The 24,461-nt window shown below is 42.9% G+C and overlaps 1 protein-coding gene across 1 annotated transcript in view; it reads right to left on the bottom strand.

The window, feature by feature from the left end:
* The window catches only part of Ppp1cb (protein phosphatase 1 catalytic subunit beta), a 35,470-nt gene extending 14,127 nt beyond the window's left edge, over positions 1-21,343 (bottom strand). Inside the window, exons 1-2 of the mRNA XM_076558955.1 lie at positions 21,052-21,343; positions 663-794 (exon numbers count right to left, since the gene is read on the bottom strand). Of these exons, the coding sequence (XP_076415070.1) occupies positions 663-794; positions 21,052-21,103 (184 nt within the window). The 5' untranslated portion in view covers positions 21,104-21,343. The remainder of the gene's footprint in view (positions 1-662; positions 795-21,051) is intronic.
* Between the last annotated feature and the right edge of the window lie 3,118 nt (positions 21,344-24,461).

The raw sequence follows: 24,461 nt of genomic DNA, 5'->3' as shown, positions 1-24,461 counted from the left end.
ACCAGGTGCCCGAGCACCAGGACTTTCTCCTAACAGGACTGAACTCAGTGGAACCCTGGGACGGGAGGGGCAGCAGCCAGGGAACAGGAAAGCTATTGCCCCATTAGTGAATATCTGAGCAGTTTGAAAAAGTACACTAAACATCTTCAAGTTACATGGCTTCAAGGTAGATTACTCAGAAACAAGCAGCGTTCTAGAATGCCAATTTCCCCACATCCTTACAAGCACTAACTATCACTCTTTCTTTTGTTGTTTGTAATCTGATAAGTTAGGGACAGGTTTCACTGATTTTAGCTCTCTCCAAAGATCTGCCCATTTTTCTTAACACACTGTTCTATTTCCAAGACCATTTTATACATTACAGATAGCGCCCTTCGACCATCTGTAATGTACCAAAATGTTTCTGTTGCTTCTAACCTGTCATTATTATGAACCCTTAATAAAACCTATTAATTGTTTTAATTCAAATGTGGAAGTTTTCTCTAATACACCCTCGATATTACTACAGGAGAAAATGTGCTTTAGAGAACTCTTTTCCTGCAGGACATGGTGGTGCTCTCCTTTAATCCCAGCACATGGGAGGCAGAGGCAGGAAGCTCTCTGTGAGCCTGAAGCCAGTCTGGTCCAGGAAAAACTCATTTCTAACTTGGCCATTTACATACCACAAATCTTCAGTGGTGCTTCCAATTCCAAAAGAATAGGCTGGCTGAGAAAGATTTCCCGAGACTTGATGCACAGGCCTCGGACTTCTGCTTCCGTCATCTGCACAATCTTTCCTGGACGACATCCTCGTACTGATAAAACAATAAGGAAACTCATCAGTTTTCCAGATTATCCACAAAGTAATAATGCTTCCAAAAGAGCTACACCCATATTTTGAAGACCAGAAAAGTCACACATGGACTAGGTTGTACGGCTAACAGTGAGTTTATTTTATGAACTGTGGTATTAATTTCCAACGTTGCTGGTTTCTGAGGGTACTCCTCAAATCTGGACCAATTAAATGTATTCTTCCTTGTTCTCCAGTGGACAGCATGAGCTAGGAGCCCAAGGTACTTCAATGACTTCAAGGCTAGCACCTTAAGGTCTGGCCTACTCTCATCAAGTCTTGCACTAAGCAGAAAGCAGAACAGCATCACTAAGAACCAGTGCCCATAAAGAAAGGGAGATGAGGTGATTCGGCTTCAAGCAGTTCCCTAAAGTTATCAGAAGCACCAAGACTTACCAACCTGCACTTACAGCTGCTGATTAAAATAAACAACAAAACATGCCATATTATATACCCCGGCTAGTTCTTATTTATAAATGAAACACACATTTTATTCCCTAACAACAGCTATAATTCTTTTGTCAAATTGAAACAGGCTTAAAAAGTCAGGCACTCATACATTAAAATTATATATTCTATGACCATATTAACACCAAAACACCAAAGAAGAGGTTAAGAGGATGCAATGTACAAATGTGCTTTGGCAAATATACCAGTTAATAAGACCACTGTAAAAGCATAAGGATCTAATTTAAATTCCCAGATCCCACGTTAAGTAAAAAGCAGGGTGAAGTAACCCCAACACTGGGGAAGGAGAAACAGGAGGTAGATCCTTGGTGCTCCCTGTCCAGCCAACGCAACATGCTTAGTCAGAACAACCCAAGTGTGCTCACACCTGTAGTTGGAGCACTTCTGCAGAATGATCCCGAAGATGTCCTCTGTCCTCCACACATGTATGCATATGTGTGCACTGTGCGCACGCGCACACACAAAACAAACAGAAAAAACTACCCTTGAAATCCAAACATTCTGGAAAATTAGCATCAATACAGCAACAAATTTTAATTTAGCATTGGTTTGTTGTTTACCTGTTTAAGATAGGATCTCTCGTAATCTGGGCTACTCTGAACTATATAGCAGGTGATGGCCTTGAACTCCTGATCCTCTTGGCTCTACCTCCCAAGAGCTGGGATTAAAGCATACAACCCCACACCTGGTTTTGGCATTAGGGTTTTATTTGCTTGTATTTATTTTTTTCACTGTCTCAGTGTGTAGCTCTGGCTGGCCTTGAACTCAGAGATTCACCTGCCTCTGCCTCCTGAGTGCTGGGATTAAAGGTGTGGGCCACCATGCTCAGTTTGGAATTAGTTGTAAATTGGGAGACTTTTGGTTTAAGAGAGAAAAGCATTCACCTAGAAAGATTAAAGGCCTCTGGATGAGTAAATGCAGAGCTAAAAATGATTGTTCAGAAGTCATCAATTCAGCAAATACTTGAAAGTCTACTGTGTATTAGTTGTTAAAGATAACAGCAACAAAGTCAATGAAAACATTTCTGGTTGTCACAATGGCATGTATCTAAGGTGAAAGGATCCTAAAATTCAAAGTCAGCCTAAACAACAGTAACATCAATGAGGTTTATAATTTATGAACAATAAAATACTCAGTTCTAAAACCAGTTGAAACTTAACAGCAATTACAATAAGTCAGAAGATGAGTGTGGGTCATCTCAGTATGTCAGTTTAAAGTGGATATCCTCTTTCTCTGTTATCAGTAAATTATGTGTTTAATTTTGTATGTGTGTGCTCATTTGTGAGTCATGCAGAGGCCAGAAAAGGACACTAGGCATTCCACTCTAAGGCTCTGTCTCACTCCCAGGACTTCCCACTGATCACGAGTTAAAGTGTTATCCAGTTAGCACCCCCTACACACACACACTGTGTTGTGTGCGGGGTGTGGGGTGTGTGGGGGTGTGGGGTGTGTGTGGGGGGTGTGTGTGTTAAGACACAGGTAGCCACACTTGGCTTTTAACATTGGTGCTGGGGGTCTGAACTCGGGTCTGTATTCATGTTTGGGCATGCCATTTCCCCAGTTGTAGGTTTGATTTTGAATTCCCAAGTAATTATGTGACTTTGACTAACATTTACAAAGTTTAAAATGCTTTAACTTAGTCATGTTAGTCTACAAAACTAAAATTTTTATCAAACAAAACCATGTTGCAATGATTATTGCTCAATTACTTCTTCTTAGGGTTACTAGGTTTTTCTCCCACCTAGTAGCACATAAAGGTGCATTTCAGACAACATGTATCTTAGGAGCTGATGAAATACTATTAGAGAAACTAAAGGCTCCAAAAGCCTTTATCAAGAGAGCTCAAAAATTAACTGGCCAAACTAAGGTAGTCCCCAGAGCAACCCAATTCTTTCATTTCAAAACCAAGCCCTGAAAAACTCCCAGTTCTAAGAGCACGTCACATTTCTCAATCATCTTGGGGGATGGTGGTGGCATTATAATCAAGAAGTCGGCCGTTCCTTGACATGGAGCAACTAGAGCAGCCCACAATATTGCCAGGACTCTGGTGTTTGAACGAAGGGTTCAGGTATAAGGCCACAGCACATTATGAAGGCACAACAGTAAGTCTGCATGCTCCATCAGGCTCTGGACACCAGCACCATCTTTTATTTCATCCTTCTGATAGTCCAGAATTCCACGTCATCTTCACTGTACATAAGCGATTCAACAGCTTCAGAGCACAGCAGTCAGGTTCTACGCAGCCTCAACAGGCACAGTGCAGAGGCCGTCACTCAACAGCCAGTGCTGTTTCCACTCTGTATATAAACTTCCCGGTAAAAACCTTCAGTCAAACTAAGTAAGACCCCAACAGAGCAAAACTCTAGTTACCACTAAACAAAAACAGTCTAAGGTAGTACATACAGAAAACTAAGCTAGCATGTATAACTAAAGAATCTTTAGCCATCATACAGTAAGCCTCTTCTCAGCTCAAGATAGGATGCTTCCTGCAACTACCAATATTCCTTTGTGCCCCAACAATACCCAAGACCACTATTCCTTCACTACAGAGTAATGTGACCTGTTCTTGAATTTTAGAAAACAGAAATAAGGGGCTGAAGTGATGGCTCAGCGGTTAAGAGGACTGACTGCTTGCTCTTCCAGAGGACCTGGGTTCAATTCCTAGCACCCACACAGCAGCTCCCAGCTGTCTGTGACTCCAGTTCCAGGGGACCTGACATCCTCACACAGATAGATGAGCAGGCAAAGCACCAATGCACATAAAAAATAAAAATAAACTCTTTTGTTCATAATCTTTTCTGTGAGATCTACTACCCATGTATATTGTTGCTTATTTTTGCTCTTTTTTAGGGGCCTGCCACCCAGGTCCCAAATAAATCACAAACAAGGAGGCTTATTCTTAATTATGAATTCCTGGCCTTAGTTTGGTTTAGTTTCTAGCCAGCTTTTCTTATCTCTCTCTCTCCTGCCTTGCTATTGGGCATTCAGCTCTTTATTAGACCATCAGGTGTTTTAGACAGGCACAGTAACACAGCTTCACAGAGTTAAACAAATGCAACAGAAACAAAAGTAAAGCAACACATCTTAAAATAATATTCCACAACACATGCAACTGTGTCCAGTCATCTGAAGTGTTCCACTGAATGACTCTACCACCATCAATGCCATGAATACTTTCAAGTACATTTTTCTTGAGCATGTCTGTAACACTGAGTAAAACAAAGTCACAGGAAGCTGAGTATTACTTAAGAGAGAGATGCCAGCAGTTTTCATAGTGATTGTATCAATTTTTTTTTTTTTTTTTTTTTGGTTTTTCGAGACAGGGTTTCTCTGTGTAGCTTTGCGCCTTTCCTGGAACTCACTTGGTAGCCCAGGCTGGCCTCGAACTCACAGAGATCCACCTGGCTCTGCCTCCCGAGTGCTGGGATTAAAGGCGTGCGCCACCACCGCCCGGCCTATTGTATCAATTTATAATAAAACCATCACTACTGTTCTGTAGCTTTGCCAACACTGGCCATTATCTGTATTTTAAATTTTAATGACTTTGCTGGATCTATAGTAGCATTCACTGAAATCTTAATGTGCATTTCCCTGATAACCAAGGTTGTTGAGTACCTTTTCCTATAATTAATAGGTCATTTGGACATTTGTTTTGAGGCAAATTAAGTCTGCTTGTTTATTCTTTAAAACTTGATAATGGACCTTTTCCCATCTCTTAATGCTGTTTCAATGAAAAGTTCTTTAATGACTATAGATCTTAAAACAATTTCAATTAAGTTAACCTTTGTACTTTGTGCATCTTACCAAGAGATCAGACCGTTTCTAAGGACATCTGTTTTTGTTTTGTTTTTTGATGTTTGGTTACAGTTCATTGAATTGTGTATTTTATCTTGAATTCGGCTGGTATATTTTGCTTGAGGTGAAAGTCAAGGTTAATTCAGGCGTCTGCCTGCATGTGTATCTGTGTACTCCACGTGTGCAGTGCTGATGGAAGACACGGAATGCCAGAACCACCCCCCCCCACCCCCCGGGAATGAAGTCACAGTTCTGAGCTGTCACAAAGGCACCAGGAATTAAACTTAGGGCCTTTGGAAGAGCAAGAGCTCTTAACTGCTGAGCCATCTCTCCAGCTCAGAGTTCGCTTTGTCCAGGTACAAAGACAACTGATTTAGCAGCACCTGTTAGAGACCAACCCTTCCCTCCAGCTTGGTAGAAAACCACACTTTTATTACTGTGTCTCCTTTTTACATCACCACCACACTTCACAGTGTTTGTAGTCTCAGTGTATGGGATACAAACATTCAACTCTGGTCTTAAAACTCTAAAGGCAATCAGGGCACTGCTGTATTTTCCAGTTTTAAAGTTGGCTTGTATCTACGGGACTCTAAGTTTGTAGGGCTTATGGGGTTTATGGAAAATGAACTGAGGGGGGGTCTGTAGAATTGATGTCTTAATTTTGAGTTTCCCAACCCACGACCTTTCCTCTCCTTTTATCTGTCACTTATCTTTTTGTTTCATTTCTGGTGTGTGTGTGTGTGTGTGTGTGTGTGTGTGTGTGTGTGTGTGTACATAGGTAATTTTATTTGCTGAGACATCTTGCTAGCTCTGGTCATTTCCCTCAGCAATGTCTATTTTTCCTTCACAGTTTTTACTGTGGCAGTCTTGTATATTTTTTCATCACACTGATTTTGGAAGGACTAGTGTAAATGTCAGTTTCATTTTCCCACGACGTGATTACACACACACCCACCCACCATAGGAATATACATAGCAATCAATTTTGTATACTGACTTTGTGTACTATTACAAACATTTACAGTTTCTTTTGGATTTTTAAAGTCAATCCTATCAGTTATAAAAACACAGTTTTATTTCTTTTCCAATGCATGGTAGTTTGAATGAAAATGGTCCCCATAGGCTCATATTTCCATGTTTAGTCCCCAGCTGATGAACTGTTTGGAAAGGACTAGGAGGTGTGTCCTTGTTGGAGTAGGTGTGTTGTTGGGGGTATGCTCTGAGGTTCCAAAAGCCCAAGCTCAGTTGCTCATCAGTTTCTCTTTCTCTCTGCCTGCTGCCTGTGGATCAAGATGCAAAGATGCAAAGTTCTCAGCTATTGCTCCAGCACCATGCCTGTCTGCTTCCCACTACGATGATAACCCTCTGAAACTGTAAACAAGCCTCCAGTTAAATGCTTTCTTTTATAAGGGTTGCCTTGGTCATGGTGTCTCTTTTCAGCAATAGAAGAATAACTAAGACAGAAGTTGGTACCAGGAGTGGGTACTGCTATGACCGTGATGCTTGTTAGTGAAAAGTAGACTTTGGGGACTTGGATTAGGAAAGCAGTTGAATGCTGTGAGGCTTAACAGTCCATCCTAGTAGGAGCTTGGAAGACGGTAGTGCTGAAGGCCAACGTGAACTATGCAGGTCCAGCTCAAGAGTTTTTGGAGGGGAAAAATATTATCAGTCGACCTAGGGGCCATTCTTGTGATAATTCAGCAAAGAATGTTTCTGCTTTTTGCCCTTGTCCTAAAAACCTGCCTAAGGCTAATGTCACAGGCAGAAGAGACTTCAAGACAGTCAATTATGAACTGTGTCACATAGTTATTAGTGATCACCCTTATGCAGATCTACAACAAAAAGAAAAGCTGGATAAAGAAATAAAAAAGTACACTTTGAGGGGGAAAGGAGAGCCAGGAAATGTACTGGAATCGAGTCTTGTGCTCAAGATGAAAATGTTAAAGAAAAGCCCAATGCTTAAATGGAATAAAGGGAGCGGTAACTTCAGGCAAGGCCCCAGCCAGTGAAAGGAACAAGCCTGAGATTTCCTCAGCCTAGAAACCACTAGGTCAGAACTTACGCAAATACGAGTCATAGAGGGAGCCAGGTATCAGCCCAGGCAGGCAGCAGAGGCTGGCAGCTTCAGCCACATGGTTCTGATTTTAGCCAAGAAGCATATTGGAAAGGGGTTACGGAACCTTCCTCTGTGGTTAAAGAAAGATGCTGAAGCCAGGCATTTAACAGGGCAGTCCCCGCATGCAGGCCCAGAGGCCACTGCAGGAAGCTGTGAAGGTGAAGCCTGCATTGTGTAGGAGACCCCAAGATGTTGGAGAGGTTAGAGTTGTGGGCTACCTGCCAAGGAGGGCTGCTAACAGGGAGTGGAACTAGCCCAAGAGAGAGAAGTGTATTGAAGTCAACAAAGCTGAAAGGAGTTGGAGATCTTAAGAGACGCAGAGTTTGGAGTTAGCTCTGCTGGGTTTTGGTCTTGCTTTGGTCCAGTATTTTATCACTATGCTCCCTTTCCTTCCATTTGGAATGGTAATGTATATTCTGTACCATTGTATGACGGAAATGTGCAATTTGCCTTTTGACTTTATAGTGGGTTACAATTAAAGAGATGGTCTTGAGTCTCAGAAGAGACTGTTGATTGAGACTGAATGAAGTTGAACTACATGCATTTGCATTATGATACAAGCTTAGAGTGGAATGTGATGGTTTGAGTGAGAACAGCCCCCACTGACTCATATATTTGCATACTTAGTCTCCAGTTGATAAACTGTTTGGGAAGGATTAAGTTTGTCACTGGGGGTGGGCTTTGAGGTTCCAAAAGCTCAAACCAGGCCCAGTCTCTCTTTGTCTGCTTCCTGTGGATCAGGATACAAAGCTCTCAGCTACTGCTCCAGTGCCATGCCTGTCTGCTTCCCACTATGATGACAATGGACTAACCTTCTGAAACTGTAAATAATCCCCCAATTAAATGCTTTCTTTTACAAGAGTTGCCTTGGGACCCTGTGGTGATGCCTTTAATCCCAGCACTTGGGAGGCAGAGGTAGGTAGATCTCTGTAAATTGGAGGTCAGCCTGGTCTACAAAGTGAGTTCCAGGACAGCAAGGACTGTCACACAGAGAACCCTGTCCTGAAGAAAAAAGTTGCCTTGGTCACGATGTCTCTTCACAGTAATAGAAAAATGACCAAGACATAATCCTTGTTTATTTTCTCTTCCTTCCTTGCTGAACTGGCTAGAGCTTTCAGGAGCAGAATTGATGCTGTTTCTCCCATTATGTTTTTGAACCTGTTTGGAGGAAATGGCACCTAGCTTCTCACCATCAAGTCTGATAACTCTACGTGCCTAATCTCAAAGAAAAGGCCTGTTTCTAGTTTATTAAGAATTTCTGCCAGGGGGGTGAGGGGAATTTTTTCCCCCCCGAGACAGGGTTTCTTTGTGTAGCCGGGAATTTTTTTTTAACCAAATACTTTTTATCAAGAAAACCACTAACTTTCCCTTTTGTATTGTTAATGTGACTTCTTTTAACTGAAGCTCCAAGTAAACTTGGACTCCTAAAGCAAGCCCATCAGTTCACGACATGCTTTTTTATACATGGCAAGATTCAACCTGCGAATATTTTGCTGAGTTTTTAAGATCATAATTATTAACACACATTAATGGATTTCACAATGACACTTTTTTCAATATTTTGGGGACTAATCATATACCGGTTCATTTCTTGTTATTGTCAGGTTTTGGTAAAGTGTTGCGTAAGCTTCATAAGACAAGTTGTGAAGTATTACATTACCTCTTTTATTTGTAAAAGATTTATTATTTTTATTTATGTATGTGTGTATGAGCCTGCATGAGTGCACCACATAAGAGCCCAGCTGAGACTAGAGAAAAGTTAGGTCCCGTGGAACTGAAGTTACAGGCAGTTGTGAGCCACCTTGCTGGCTGCTGGGAACAGAATCTTGGTCATATGCAAGGGGATCAGGTGCTCATACTTGCTGAGCCATCTCACCAGCCCCTATATTTTTGTATGTATCTGTAAGGTTATAGCAGATGTTAACATCTTTGTATTTTAGATCACTACTAAAACAATCTGAACCCAGAATTTTCTGAGGTGTTTCAATACAAACTCATTTTCCTGAATACTAACATTTTCTGTCAGTTAATTTCTTCATCTACACTGTCACATTTATTACCATCAAGTTACTTATATCTTATTGTCCTTCAACAACAGTCACACTTTTCTCTGAACTATTTTCATAGATGGCAGGCATCAAGTCCCTTCACCCCTTAACATAATAGTAGATAACAATACCCCTTTCAGAGTCACAGTACAAGTCACCAGACTTAGGATTTAACATTTAAAAGACAATAATCAGCTGTTCCAATCACATCTTGTAAAGCATTTGTTTTCCTCTAGCACAATTATAAATCACATGTGTTTATCTTGGCCCTTTACTAGTATCCTTAATACTGTTATTTCCTTCATCTTTACTGATACTCTTTTTAGAACTTCATTAGTCTTTCTAGATGCCTAAACTTTAATCTTCTCATCAGGAAGATCTATACTTACTTTCTGCTACTTTTTCCTTCTACTTTCATAAAATACTTATTCCACTGTCTGAATCAGCTCTCTTTTGTGTATGGAGGCCAGAGGAAAACTTGGGGTGGCATTCTCCAGGTGTTGTCCACTTTCCTCTGGCCTGGAACTTGCCAAGTAGGCTAAATGAACTGACCAGTGATTCTGCAAACCCATCTCTGCATCCCCAATGCTGAGGTTACAGGCCCACATCACCACATCTATCTAGCTTTTTACACATACTTTCTGTGTATCCAACTTAGATCTTCACGAAAGCTTACTGGGTTATCTCCACATGCCAATTTGTGTGATGTCTTTGGTCCTTAACTTCCAGCTCTTTGGATGTTCTCTGTTTGTTCTACTAGTTACTAAAAGTATAGTAATACACTATGGGGACAAGGTTTTCTCCATATGTCTTTTTAGGTCTAGTGACTTTCCATTTTTGTTTTGGTCATATTTTTTGAGACAAAAATATTTATTTCTGTTGAATTTATCATGAAAGCACTAATATCCTTCATTATCTCTAGTGACACTGAAGCTTACAGCTTTACATAGCATAGTCAAGCCAGGTTTCATTTGGTTAATGTGGACATGACATAGCGTTTTCCCATTTTTGTATTTACCCGTCTTTCTTTTTTATTAAGGTTTTATGCTTGTGTATGGATGTTTTGCCATCATGCATGTCTGTGTACCACTGGGTGCCTGGTTCCTACAGAGGTCAAGAAGGTGTTGGATCCCCTGGGACTGGAGTTACAGATGGTTATTATCCACGTCATGGGTGCTGGGAACTGAACCCAGGTCTTCTGGATGAGCAGTCAGTGCTTTCAAATGCCGAGCCGTCTCTCCAGCCTCTCACCTGTGTTCCTAAATTTAAAATATGCCCTGTAATTTATGTGTAATATGTAAATTTCCAAGTTTTCTCCACCTGCCCCTCCCTTACTTGTTGAGACAGGGCCTCACTAAGTATGTCTGGCTACCCTGAAACTTCCTACGTCCTTTGGTGATTCTTCTGCTTCCCAGTGCTACGGCTGTCTTAATGTCAGTGTGTTTCTTTTATATTTACTATGGTTCCTGACAAAATCAGGTGAGATTTTTATCACTCTCTTTTCAGTTTGACCCATCTGTTCTTTACTTTCCTGTTTTTCTTTTATTTTGCATTTCTTTTGGGGGGGGGGAAATCAACACATTCTAACCTGTTTTCTTTGACTGTTTATTTTTGAGACAAAGTCTCCTATACCCCAGGGTGGCTTTACACCTTACACCTACTATGTAGCCAAGGAAGATCTTGAGTTGACCTTTCTCCCGACTTCACCTTTCACGTGAAGATAGGATTTTAGGTGTCTGCCATCATGCTTAGCTTAGTTTTCTAGTCACATTTATTTTATCTTTCACTCAGTGGTCACTCTAAATAAATAATTTTCCTTAGTTCTACAGTTATCACCATCTCATTTCCACATCTTTTCAATCCCACAAACCACACTTTAGTATTCTAAACATCTGAAATTCATTTGCACTGCTCCTTTGTTCTTGCTCATGTCTTTCTGCAGTTGTTTACCTGCCACCATTTGCTTTCTCCATGAAGAACTGAAGTAATTTCTAGTGCCTACATATTAGCAATAAACTTTGCTAAGGACTGAACTTAGAGCCTCACACACCAAGAAGCAAGTGCTCTTCCTCTGAGCTGTAGCTCCTCAGTTCAGCAATACTTTTAAAAATAGGCCTGTGCCACCATGCCAGGCTTCCCTCACTTTTTTCCCTCTAGTTTTAAGTTGTATAAGTGTTTTCCTGCAAATTTCACATTGGTGAACTCCTCCTGCAGAAGAAGAAGAGGCTGGATTCCCTGGGACAGGAGTCTTAGGTGGTTGCAAGCTGCCATGTGGGTGCTGGGAATTGAACGAGAGCAGCCTTGCTCTTAACTGCTGAGCCATCTCAATTTTCTCTGCTCCAACTTACCTTTATTTTTGCCTTTACTGTGAAGGATACTCTCAGTAGTTTTGGAATTCTAGGTAAGCATTCTTTTCTTCTGCTGTCTTAAAAAAGCTATTCTGTTTGGGCTTTAGTAGTTTAGGTGACATATCAGTTATCCTTGTCGCTGTCACTTGAAAGGCATGACTTCTAAGCTCTGGGAGCATTCTTGACTTTTTTTGGGGTGGGGGAGTTATTTGGTTGGTTGGTTGGTTGGTTGGTCAGTTTTTTTGTTTTTTGAGTCAGGGTCACATTATGTAGCCCAGGCTGGCCTCAAGATCAGAATTCACAAGTGAAGAAATTTTCAGGTGTCTCAACTGTCGGCTAAGTGAGGTAAGCCACTTTACCAATGGCAGGTCAATTGTGTTTGATTGGAATAATCTTTAAAATATCTTGAGACAATAATTTTAAAGACTATTAGCCGGATTAAGGACACTGGGGATGATAGTAACAATTTTTAAAAAATGAGAGAGAGATGATTTTGAGTGGTTGTTTTCTGGTTTTTGGAGTCAGGGTTTCTCTGTGTAACAGCCCTTGGCTGTCCTAGAACTCGCTTTGTAGACCAGGCTGGCCTTGATCTCAAAGAGATCCACTGCCTCTGTCTTGAGAGTATTAGATTAAAGGTGTGCGCCACCACCCAGATTTACAATTCTTTTGTCTTTTAACATGTTATTGTGCTACATATTGATTATTTCCAAAAACAGAGCTAGGTGGAAGCTGCTTAGCTGCACAGTAAATGGGTTTTGATGTGGAAATTGCTTCTGCACTTAAGGTCTGAAGGAAGCTATAGGGACTTGGGAAATAATTTGCCGTAGGTTTATGAGGGTAAAGATCTCACCTATTTTAACTTTTAATAGCACAGGAAATGAAAACACTATTGTCAAAATGACTTACACTGTTTCTAAACTGTGTGTAGTGGGGAGTTCTTACAATTTTAAGTTGAACTTATTAAGTGGCATTAAGTGCTGGGTAGTGAGGTCACATGGACACCTGTAACTCCAGCACTCTGTGGTCTGAGGCAGGGGGATCTTGAATTTAAAGTGAGCATGGATTACATATTAAGAGCCTGTCTAAAACTATTCTGCACTCAGTAATAACAATTAAGAATAATGTTCATGGGTTGAAGAGCTAGCAGTTATGACCATGCGCTGCTCTTGCATGGGTTCCACACCCAGCTGGGTGTGGAACCCATGCAAGGTTCCACACCCAGCTTCTTGTAGCCGCAGTGCTAAGGGTTCCATACCTCTGGTCCCCATGGTACCTGCACTCATGTGCTCATTAGCTACACACAGACACACGCATAGACGTAATTTTAAAAATTTAAGTAATTTTAATTCAGAAAACTTTTATCATTAAACAAAATTGAAGTTACAATCTATTACCAACATAATCACAAAACTGATAATGGTTGAGTTCCTGAAAGCAAATGAAGTTGGTTATTGATACTCCTGGTTGATAACATGATAGATTAAGGTCCTTTTTCTGCAGAATATCTGTATCATAGACTTTAAAAATACCAGAGACTGGAGAGATGGCTCAGAGTTTAAAAGCACTGGCTGCTCTTCCAGAGGTCCTGAGTTCAAGTCCCAGCAACCACATGGTGGCTCATAACCATCTATAATGAGATCTGGTGCCCTCTTTTAGCCTGCAGGCATACATGCAGGCAGAACATTGTATTCATAATTAGTAAATTTAAAAAAAGACATTTGAGCTGGGCGGTGGTGGCGCACGCCTTTAATCCCAGCACTCGGCAGGCGGATCTCTGTGAGTTCGAGGCCAGCCTGGTCTACAAAGCGAGTTTCAGGAAATGCACAAAGCTACACAGAGAAACCCTGTCTCGAAAAACCATTAAAAAAAAAAAAAAAAAAAAAAGACATTTGGCCGGGCGGTGATGACGCATCCCTTTAATCCCAGCACTTAGGAGGCAGAGCCAGGCAGATCTCTATGAGTTCGAGGCCAGCCTGGTCTACAGAGTGAGATCCAAGACAGGTACCAAAACTACACAGAGAAACCCTGTCTTGCGGGGGGGGGGGCATTTTACAATTTCACAAGCTTTATAAAACTGTCCAGCTAGCTAAGGTTTCCCCTCCCTGTTTTATGTGTATTTTACCACCGTGAGTTGTAACTTTTAGCAGATTCTGCTGTAGGTCACACTGAACTGAAAACCTTCTTACCTGTCCCTCACACTGGCTATCCTACAGGCTGACTCTGTAGTCACTTCAGTTTGAACACTAGCTCCCCAACAGCTTAGCACGCTAGTAACAAGTGCCAACTATCCAAGGGTAAGAAAAACCACTCAAGGCTAGGTGTGGTGGTGCACGCTTTTAATCCCAGCACTGGGAGACAGAGGCAGGCAGATCTCTGTGAGAAGTTATGGGACAACCGGGGCTGTTACACAGAGAAATTCTGTCTCCAAAAAAATAAAATAAAATAATATATATATATATGTGTGTGTGTGTGTGTGTGTGTGTGTGTGTGTGTGTGTGTGTGTGTTCTAAGTAATGAACATGCTCAATTAAAACCATATGCTTAGTTGAGCAGTGCTTTAATTATTCTGGCACTGAGGAGGCTGAGGCAGGCAGATCTCTGTAAGTTCGAGGTCAGCCTGGTCTACAGAGCAAGTTCCAGGTCAGGCTCAAAAGCTACACAGAGAAACCCTGTCTTGAAAAAAACAAAACAAGAAAAATCATATGCTTATAGACCATCGTTAGCATTTGGCAGCTCCTATCTGTGTGAAAGCGCATCTTTCAAGATTAAATACATAAAATCTCACTACAGATCAGCATCAACAGATGAGAGAACTTACAATCAAATTTGATGATCAACACTGAAAACGCTTACTTTGAATCTTAAGTAAAATGTTGAATTCTCTCCAAAAGAATTCCATTCCAGTAATTCCAAAAACAAAACATCAAACTGTACTCACCATTGTATTATAATTTTATTTGTTTGAAAATTTTCCAATACAGGTCAGGTTTGTCCTCTTTTTGTTTTGTTTTTTTTTCAAGACAGGGTTTCTCTTCATAGCTTTTGGAGCCTGTCCTGGATCTCACTCTGTAGACCAGGCTGGCCTTGAACTCACAGAGGCCCGTCCGCCTCTGCCTCTCAAATGCTGGGACTAAAGGCGCGTGTCACCACCCCCCGGCTTCAGGTTTGACTTTTACACTAAAAAGGCTTTGTGATGTGTCTCTGCGATCTTGCATGCACACTAAAGTATTCTTTCACTAACCATCACCTGCAGTCTTCTCTAACAGAAAGGACAGCAGGAAACCAAGACGAAGCAATTCTATCCCCTTTCCATGTGGGCCTCACAAGCTCCTAGTCATCCTCACTAACTACTGATAGTTTTCTTCACTTCCACTGATGCATCCCTCCCCCAGCACCCCAACGCTAACTAATGTCCGCTCACCTAGACTTCCTAATTCTGTATAGGTGCTCCACATTGAGCACAAAAGTCTGTCTATAGCAACAGGAAGTAAAACTTGGGTGTTTTTCATGAATCCTCAAGGGGATCTGTGAGAGACTGGACGTCAAAGAGCTGGTATAATTCGGAGTGGAGAACGTTGATAAGCAGGCTGGGACGAAACAGCTCAGGAATAAAGAAGTGCCCAGTACAAAGTACAGACCCCAGCATTACACAAACATCTGTACTGAGGGACAGAAGCAATATGCTCACATCAGCTGGCACTCTGACACACACTAGATCAGAGGCACCTAACTACTGAGAACCCTGTGTGTTCACTGCCATGAGAGTCCATAAAATACTTTGATAAAAGCAGCAAGAATGACCAATTACGCCCAGCTCCTGCAATTACATCTTTAATCATCTATGAGAAAATGCGCCGGGCGGTGGTGGCGCACGCCTTTAATCCCAGCACTCGGGAGGCAGAGCCAGGCGGATCTCTGTGAGTTCGAGGCCAGCCTGGTCTACCAAGTGAGCTCCAGGAAAGGCGCAAAGCTACACAGAGAAACCCTGTCTCGAAAAACCAAAAAAAAAAAAAAAAGAGAGAGAAAATGCAAAGTATCCAAACATGTCTGCTGCATACCACAACACAGTAACTGTCTCAAAGGAAAGCACATGCCTGACAAACTATTGCTACCAGACTTACATATTAACACTCTCAAAAGCAAACAAAAACCTGCCATTTCAAAGAAATAGTACTTCACAGCCAATGATGAAATTCAACAGTTCAGTGTAAAATTTAAACACTGGAAACTTTGTATCTATTCTAATAGTTCATCCAGTCTTAAAGTCTCTTATGAGGAAACCTCCAAGGTTAACAAATAGCATTCTTTGATCTATTAACATTTAATCAACTATATAATTCAGCTGAACCATTTTCCAACTGACCAATGTCTATCACCAAGTCACGCCTAGGACTTCTACCTTCATAGATGCTTTTTTTCCTAGAGAAAATAAGCCCTGAAATGGGTATTTATAGTTACAACAGAAGTGGTTGTCAGAGGTTATAATTTGTACCCGATCAAAACTAAATCCCAGGAGACTCAAGAGTCCAAACATACCCCACTAAACCATTGCTTGCCTACCGACACTGAAATTAATTCTGAGACTTTAGTTTCAGAAATACTCAATGGGAGTTTAGTCATAGAAAAATACCTTGATGATTCTACTTACTGGTATGAGTATGCCATTGTGGCTGTGGAGAATGAATAGTCTGTTAAATGATAAACGTAGAGTACGGTGGCATATACTTGTAATCCTAGCTACCTGGGAAGCTAAGTCAGAAGATTCAAAGTTCAAGGCTTACTTGGGATACAGGTAAGCTCAAGGCCAGAATGGCTACTTTCTTAGCAAGAATTTGTTAAAACAGAAATTAAAAAGGGCCAGAGAAGTATCTCACTGGTAGAGCATTTGCCTAGCATGCAAGTGTAAGTAAGGTCCTTTGTTCAGTCCCCAGTACCTAAGGGGGGGGGGGGGAGTAACAAAAGAAAAATCTTGCTAGATGTAATTTACAGTTTTCTTCATGAATAGAAATTCAAATACATTTCTAAATCTCAATGAATTTTTATCTTGAATTTGGAAACTTCATAGAAAACTTCCAGGACTAGATTTAAGTAGCAAATATAAAAATAAGCATGGATTGTTTTTCTCAAATTAGCTTCCTTTATTTGCTGGAACTATTTAACAAGGGGGTGGGAGTGATCTATGACTTAGTTTACAAAAAGAATGTCTCTCTCTATGGATGCTAGACTCACCTCTTGTCCAGAAATTCTACCTCCAATGAGCTCCTCTACTTTCTAGCCTGTTCTTATTTTTTTTTTTCCCCAGACAGGGTTTCTCTGTGTAGCTTTGCGCCTTTCCTGGAACTCACTTTGGAGACCAGGCTGGCCTCGAACTCACAGAGATCCGCCTGCCTCTGCCTTCCGAGTGCTGGGATTAAAGGTGTGCACCACCACTGCCCGGCTTGCCTGTTCTTATTTTTAATGGGTCCTGCCTCACACCCACACGCAGTATGATACATACAGTATGATGATGCTCCCTGTGGATGCAGAGGTGGCCTGAGCAGCTAGCATTTCAACCTTGTCTTTTTAACTGCTGGGCCTGAATTTTAAGCAATTTAACCAGTAAAGGGGCTTTAGCCAGTCTACAAGTTTTTCCAAACACTAAACACAGAGTTACCATGTGCCGAGGCATTCCATTCCTAGCAACACACTCTAGGAAAACGAAAGCCTAAGTCCATGCAAAAACCTGAACACAGAAGTTGAGAGCAGTATTGTCCACAATGGTCAAAAGGGCAAACAACTGAAACAGCCAGCTACCAGTGAGTATTTCTGAAAACTGGTACGTAGACAAAATGGAATATTATTCGGCCATAAAAGGAATGAAGTACTAATACATTTTACAAAATGGATGAAACTTAAAAACATTAAAAGAGGCCCAGGAGCCTTTAATCCCAGCATCATCTTTGCGTGTTTGAGGCCAGCTAAGGCTACATAGTGACAACTTGTCTCAAAATGTTTCAAAAGAAAAGAAACTAGTCACAAACGACCACATCACATACACTTTCATTTACATGAAGTGAGCACAAACAGCGAATCCATGGGGACAGAAGGCAGAGTAATGGTTGCCTAGACTAGAGGGAGACAGATGAAGGAAAAAGGCAACGGGGCTTTTGTGGGAGATGTGTCTGGAAATGCTCTAAAATTGACTGTGGCCATGGCTGCAAAACACTGTGAACACACTAAAAATCACTAACACACCAGCAACAGGCAAGCCGTGAATTGCATCTCATAAAGCTGTCATTTTAAAAGGGAAGGTTTGGGCTGGAGAGATGGCTCAGCTGTAAGAGCACTGGCTGCTCTTATAGAAAACTCAGGTTCGATTCCCAGCACCCACAAGGTGGCTCACAACCACCTTAATTCCAGCTCTAGATCTTCCGGCCTCCAAGAGCACCATTTGAGTCTCCTCCCAAAAGCATCATAGTTCCACTTTTGACTTCTTCCAAAATAAATAGCATTTATAATGTGACCTGAAGCCCCTAGGGAATTCCTACTTCCACCTCAAATACCTACAGAACTACTTAGCAAAAACCTTTTACTGGGCTTTCTAGCTTACCTTATACAAACTAGTCTTAATTTAAATAATCAATCAATCATGATAAATCACAAGAATACTGTGAGTTACTCTACAAGGTCAGTACAGGCAATAAAACAATAGAAGTTGTTTTTTTAAAGTAATATACTGTGACATAGAGTAAGCACTTTAAAATGGAACCAGATCCTGGTCATTTGTTCCCCTTAATACAGAAACAGTTTTACAAAAGCAAGGTGTTTTGTTTTGCTGGCCTAGAATTTGCTATGCAAAATCAGGCTGGCCTCAAACTCAGAAAGACCTGCCTGCTTTTATCAACTGAGTACTGGGATTAAAGACATATACTAGCCACATCTTTTGCCCAGCCAAAAGCAAACTTTAATTGACAGATAACACTGCATATTCTTAGGTACAATACGATGTTTTTAAGTGTACATACACTGGAATGGTTGAACATATTGAATTCACAAATTTTACCTCACAAGGCTATCATATTTGTGCCTAGAGCACAAAACATATGTTCTCTTCACCGTTTTTTCAATACAATGACCACTAATCTTGCTATGATAGAAGTCTTTTGAAATGTATTCTAACTATAATTATGTATCTTTACTGGTCCAATTTAAATGTTTACTTTCATTCAGGACACACACACACACATACACACCCAGTTATTCTGCTAGGCAACTTTGCAAAATAGCAACACTTGAATGAGGTAAATTAGCACATAACATCTCTAAAACCCAAAGTAAAGAAAAAAAATTAAGATTAAAACTACTCACTAGAAAATCCAAGTCTTTGACAATTATTTGAACAGATCCAGATTTGGGGAGAAAGAGAGGGACTGGTAATATTTCAGAGTAACAGGGAGATGTCAAGGTAAATAATCTTCAATTGGATAAAGGAACAAGACTGCAAAAAAACCACCAGTAAACTGTATGTTCAACATCGGAAGAGCAAGAAGTTCTACAAAACACTGGAGTGGCTTGTTTATACTGAGCTCCTCGGGTGGAGATGTGTCTTATCTTTGGATTCCTGGTGCCTGGCACAGGCGAGTCAATACACAGTTGCTATACTAGAAAAAAAGAAGAATGTATCTTGACAAGAATTCTTCCCCCCAAAGGGGGTTGGAGGTGACTGAAGCTAGAACCAAATATTAGGCTGCTTTCACCCTTTTCTCTACAACCCTCTACTAGTTAAAATATCTGTAATCATATAAAGGTACATTTGATTTAAAGGGTTCTAGAGCAGTTTAAAATACATGAATCGGCTATTAGGTATTTATGAAAAAGTTTAAATATGAATAAACTGAGATACAATCAGATTTAAACTTTAAAGAATGCGAAGACAGAGGTAGGCTTAAATTCCCCTTTTCCAAAGACTAACAAGATATAAAAATTTTTAATTAACTGTATTTCCCTTATAAAGCCAGTCATGCACTGTAAGTATAATTTTTTTTTTTCTAAACACATGGCTCACAGACCCAGCAAGATGTTCCTATCAGTTAAAGACCACGAAGTCCCAAGTAGTGAACGCAGCAAGCACCAGGGGGCCTCCCAGGAATAACTTGATACTAATGGAAAAGGTAAATAAGAGAGAGTTCCTGGTTTAAAAAAAAAAAAAAAAAAAAAAAAAAACTTCTTCTTCTTTCTCAGCCTTAAGGCTGCTGGAAAGCTTTACTATCCGGAGCAAATATTCAGAGATTTTTTTTTTTTTTTTTTTTTAAAAAACAAGGAATAGAAACGTTGTACCTCAGTTGAAAAAGTCACCACCCCTCCCCATACAATCCTCTTTGGTAAATTTCCAAACATAAGCACAAACTGCTTCGCTGTATGTAGTAAACAAAAGCCGCACACACGCATTCATTAGGTGTCTGACAAAGAAGATTCTTAAATCATTCAAAAAGGCATTTCTTTTTTTTACACACTCCCCAAACAATTAGTGACGACGCGAATTTTAGAGTAAAAGGATTTTTTTTTTTTTTAAACCAAGACCCGCCCTTAACTTTGAATAGTATCCCGCAACAGATCAATACATTTAACTACTGGTCTCTCTTAGCAAGCCTTCTCGTTCCTCCTCATGCTCCCACCAACACACAACTAATCAATAAAAAAACATGAGAGCCCGGAACTTCAAGTGCTGGGAAGACTCGTAAATACCTTTTAAGTCCCAGAGGCTGCTACAACAGGCATTTACTAAGTTTGTGCAGAAATTAAACTCGGCTCAAACGTGTTGTAATTTTAAGCCCTCCATTATCAATCCCTTCAGCCCCCATGTATTCGGGCGTTTCGTATTCCTAACGGACATCTCTCAACCCGATCCAAGATTTTTACTATTTTTGTACGCCAGATAAGAAATGGCAAACTATTCATCCTATCCTCCCCTTAAGCTGTTCTGGAGCATCCAGAAAAACAAAAATGCAAACGATCCAAGAGCCTTCCTGGGAAGGGTTTTTATTTTTTTTATTTTTGGGGGGTGGTGGTGGTGGTGGTGGTGTAAAATTCACAACCGGAACGACGATCGGAGGCAGCCAAGGGCAACGCACAAAGAGAACAGAGAAGAAACACACATTCCACGGACACACAATGCCCAGCGGCAGGCACCGTCGCCCCTGCTCTCGGAAGGGGTGAGCGGAGGCCGCCGGCCCAGCGGTCCAGCCGGGCCCCGCCGCCTCCAGCCGAGACGGTACCCGCCGAGGGTCCCCGGGCCGAGGCCCGGCCTCCCCGCCGGCTCGCCCGCCCGCCCGCCCTCCCGCGCTCCGGGGCTTCCTGGACCACCGAGCCCGCTCGCCCGCTCGCCAGCACGCCCGCCCGCCCTGCCCTCTCCCCCGGGCTCGGCTCGAGCGGGAAAGGGCCCCGCGGCCCGCCCGGCGCCGCACTCACCCTCCAGCAGGCGGGTGATGAGGCTGTCCACGTTCAGCTCCCCGTCCGCCATCTTGTCGGCACCAGACTCTTCCTCCCCGCAGCGGGAACAAGGGCTCCTCGGCGGCGGCGGCGGCGGCGGGGGCGGCGGCAGGGGCGGCGGGAGAGGCGGAGGCAGCGGCGGCGGCAGGGGCGGCGGCGGCTCGGCGTTCTCACCTACGAGTCACGCGGCGTTTCGACCCCGGCTCCAACTCCCCCCCACTTTGGGCGCGCGCGCGCGCGCGGGCCCTCCTTCTCACTCCCCCCCCTCCCCGCCCCCTCCCCGCCGAGCAGCGAGAGCGCGCGCGCACGCTCACCCCGCACACACGCGCACTCACGCACGCGCCCGGCGGAAACCCCACTGCAAAAATAAATAAATAAATAAATAAATAAATAAAACGATCTGGAGCGGAGAAGTTGGGGGGGGTGGGGGCGCCCCACGAACCGGGCGGGCCGCGTCAGACCCCAGCCGCCACCACCGCCTCCTCCTCCTCCTCCTCCTCGGCGCCGCCCAGCTCCGCAGAGCTCGCCAGCGCCACGGAGAGCCCCGCCCCCAGCGTCACTCCCTCCCCCGCCGCCCAGCCGCGCAGAGCCGTGCGCACGCGCGCGCCACCTTCACCCCGCCCGCCTCTCCCGCGGCGCCGGCTCCTCCATCCTCCCGGTCCCTCCTCCCCCCGGTCCCCGTCCCCGTCCCCGCCCCGCCCTCGCCTCCGCCGCAGCTAACGCGCAGGTGCGGCTCCCTCCCGCTCCGATCCCGGGGAGGAGGGCGCGGGGAGGGGGGGGGCACTGCGCCGCATTGTGGCGGGCTGCGCAGGCGCAGGGCGGAGCCAACCTGGCTGCGCAGAGCGACCGCGGAGCCCGCGTAGGCACGAATGACCTTCCTCGCTGACTCTTGCTACATACACCTAGGGGCCTGGAGTTTCCGCAGAGTTAGCGATTGGCGGCCCTCCCGCCTTGCCTTTTGCTTTTCTTGGTTCGGGTTCACGGCTTTTGCAAACAGTACCTCATGGTTTCCGCCCAGCTGGGAACGTGTGCCGCAGTTACTCGTGCTGGAAGCAGGAGACTTCTCTGCTGAAAAATACTGACATTGCAAATGAGGGGTTATTATCGTTTTACCAGTGTGGCTGATTCTCCAGGGGGCCCTGGATGAAACAAGCATCAAAGTGGGCCCCAGTCATCAGTAATAAGATTTTACACGCTCCCGGCTTCTGCCTCTGTAACCCTTTTATCATACCTTACATCTCCATACACTCTAGATCCCACTTTTCTATAGTGCTTTTCTATTCGTTGCTCAATTATATTGCTTAATCTTCTTATGAAGATTAATAATCCTATGATAATTTAAACATTTTTCTCCTGCACTCGATTCCTAGAGGATAACATCGTTTGTTAGGCATGAGACACCTGTAATCCCTGCACTTGGGAGATGTAGGCAGATGCCGCAGCTCAAGGTCATCGTCAACTACATAACAGGACTGACTGGCAGCTTGTACTACAGGAGTTCCTGTCTCAAGACACCATACACACCACGTTGATCTTTGTGGCTGCACCACCCACCAAGTATCTGGTTCATACAGGACAGGGAGAAATAGAAACTCGGGGACTTGGAAAGGTTCGTTGCTCACCTTTCCTTCCAACACCTAAATTGCCACCAAAGGACAGTAGGAAGAATAGCCACGGAAAAGATATAGGCAAAGATTTTACCTATTCCCAAACCGGTGCTTTTCCAGAAATCAAACTTCATGAAGCTGAGAGCGCACGGCTGGGTACGCTTTTCTCGCTCACACACCACTAATAGCTAACACTTACTGAGATCGCGTATCCTGGCACTAATTTAGATGTCATGCAGCAGCATCTCATTTAATCCTTACAGCAAGCCCTAGGTGGCAGGTACCATTATTACATCCACTTGTGGATAAGACTATCTGGGACTCCAAACAAACGTGAGAACTGGGATCCAAACCCAGGAATCCAGTGCTAGAATGTGTACCAAATTGCAATGCTCTTTCTCAAAGGTGCATATGCTTTGACACGAACTTGGAGAGCAGAAACTAAGGGGTGTGTGTGTGTGTGTGTGTGTGTGTGTGTGTGTGTGTGTGTTGTTTTGGAAAAAAACAGTATGTAATCAAGTACTTTACATGTCCAGAGGAATGCTAGAATTTCCTAAAACACCCCCTTAGTTATTTCTCTATTTTAGAACTCAGCCTGTATATTGATGGCTAATGTAGACTACACAGACTCTGGAGTAGTCTGTGAAAACTAGCAGTTTGCTTTGGGGATTTTTAGAGGTTAAGAGATGGCTCGTTTTCACTATATTTTGTTCAAGTCCACTTTATTTATACCCAACTCTATTCCAGAAGGAAAGATTTACATTAACTTAAATAAATGCTTACAGTTGGGGTAAATTTAAACAAATACAGGGGCTGGAGAGATGGTTCAGAGGTGACGAGCACTGGGCTGCTTTTGCAGAGCATGTGGGTTCTTAGCACCCACACGATGACTCACAACCACCTATAAACTTCAGTTGTGAATGAAAACAAGAAATAAAAAAAGGAAAGAACATGACTGCTCCTAGGTATGGTGGAGGAGAAAGTTTATTGTAGATAAAAGAGAGAGCATAGTCAGAGGCAGAGACATTTGGGAGAGTCCAGAGTGGACATGACACTGAATATAGTGAGGAGATGGGGGGGGGGCATGGATGACACACACCAAGTGCAGCATCCAAGAGGTCAAAAAAAAAAGGGCAGGTAACCAACCAAAATGGCTGGACTATACGGGGAAGGGCAGCCTAGCTGCTGGGCTGGAGAAGTTTAGGGTAAGAGGTGGGGTATGTATGCCTGTCACCCTGTATGGTAGGGACTGAGGGATGCTGAGAGAAAGAACCTGGTGGACAGCAGCCCCTTTGATAGGTTAAATAGGTACCTCAGCCTTTTGTCCCCAGTTTGAGATCTAACAAGTCCCAGGGCATCTGATGCCCACTCTGGCTTCTATGGGCACTGTCCATAGATAGTTCATAAACATACATGAAGACAAAACACTCATACACATAAAAATATTTTTCCTCAAGATAGGGTTTCTCTGAGTAGCCCTGGTTGTCCTGGAACTCACTCTGCAGACCTTGCTGTCCTCGAACCCAGAGATCCACCTGCCTCTACCTCCCAAGTGCTGGGATTAAAGGCGTGCTCTGCCACCAATGTCTGACTAAAAATATATTTTTAGAAGTACAGAAGAAAATAAAAAGGAAACCAAGAGTGGGGAAGATTAGATTAAATGAGCAATTTTATTTGCAAAATGCCTGGCGTTAGATCCTATTGATTTGCTAAAGACAGACCACAAAACTGACTCTGCTTTTTAGAAACCAGAGAAGAGGTCAGTTACAGATGGAGGTAGAT

The sequence above is a fragment of the Peromyscus maniculatus genome, chromosome 22 (genome assembly GCF_049852395.1).
Source record: "Peromyscus maniculatus bairdii isolate BWxNUB_F1_BW_parent chromosome 22, HU_Pman_BW_mat_3.1, whole genome shotgun sequence".
Lineage (NCBI taxonomy): Eukaryota > Metazoa > Chordata > Mammalia > Rodentia > Cricetidae > Peromyscus > Peromyscus maniculatus.
This window is presented reverse-complemented; position numbering and strand designations above follow the sequence as displayed.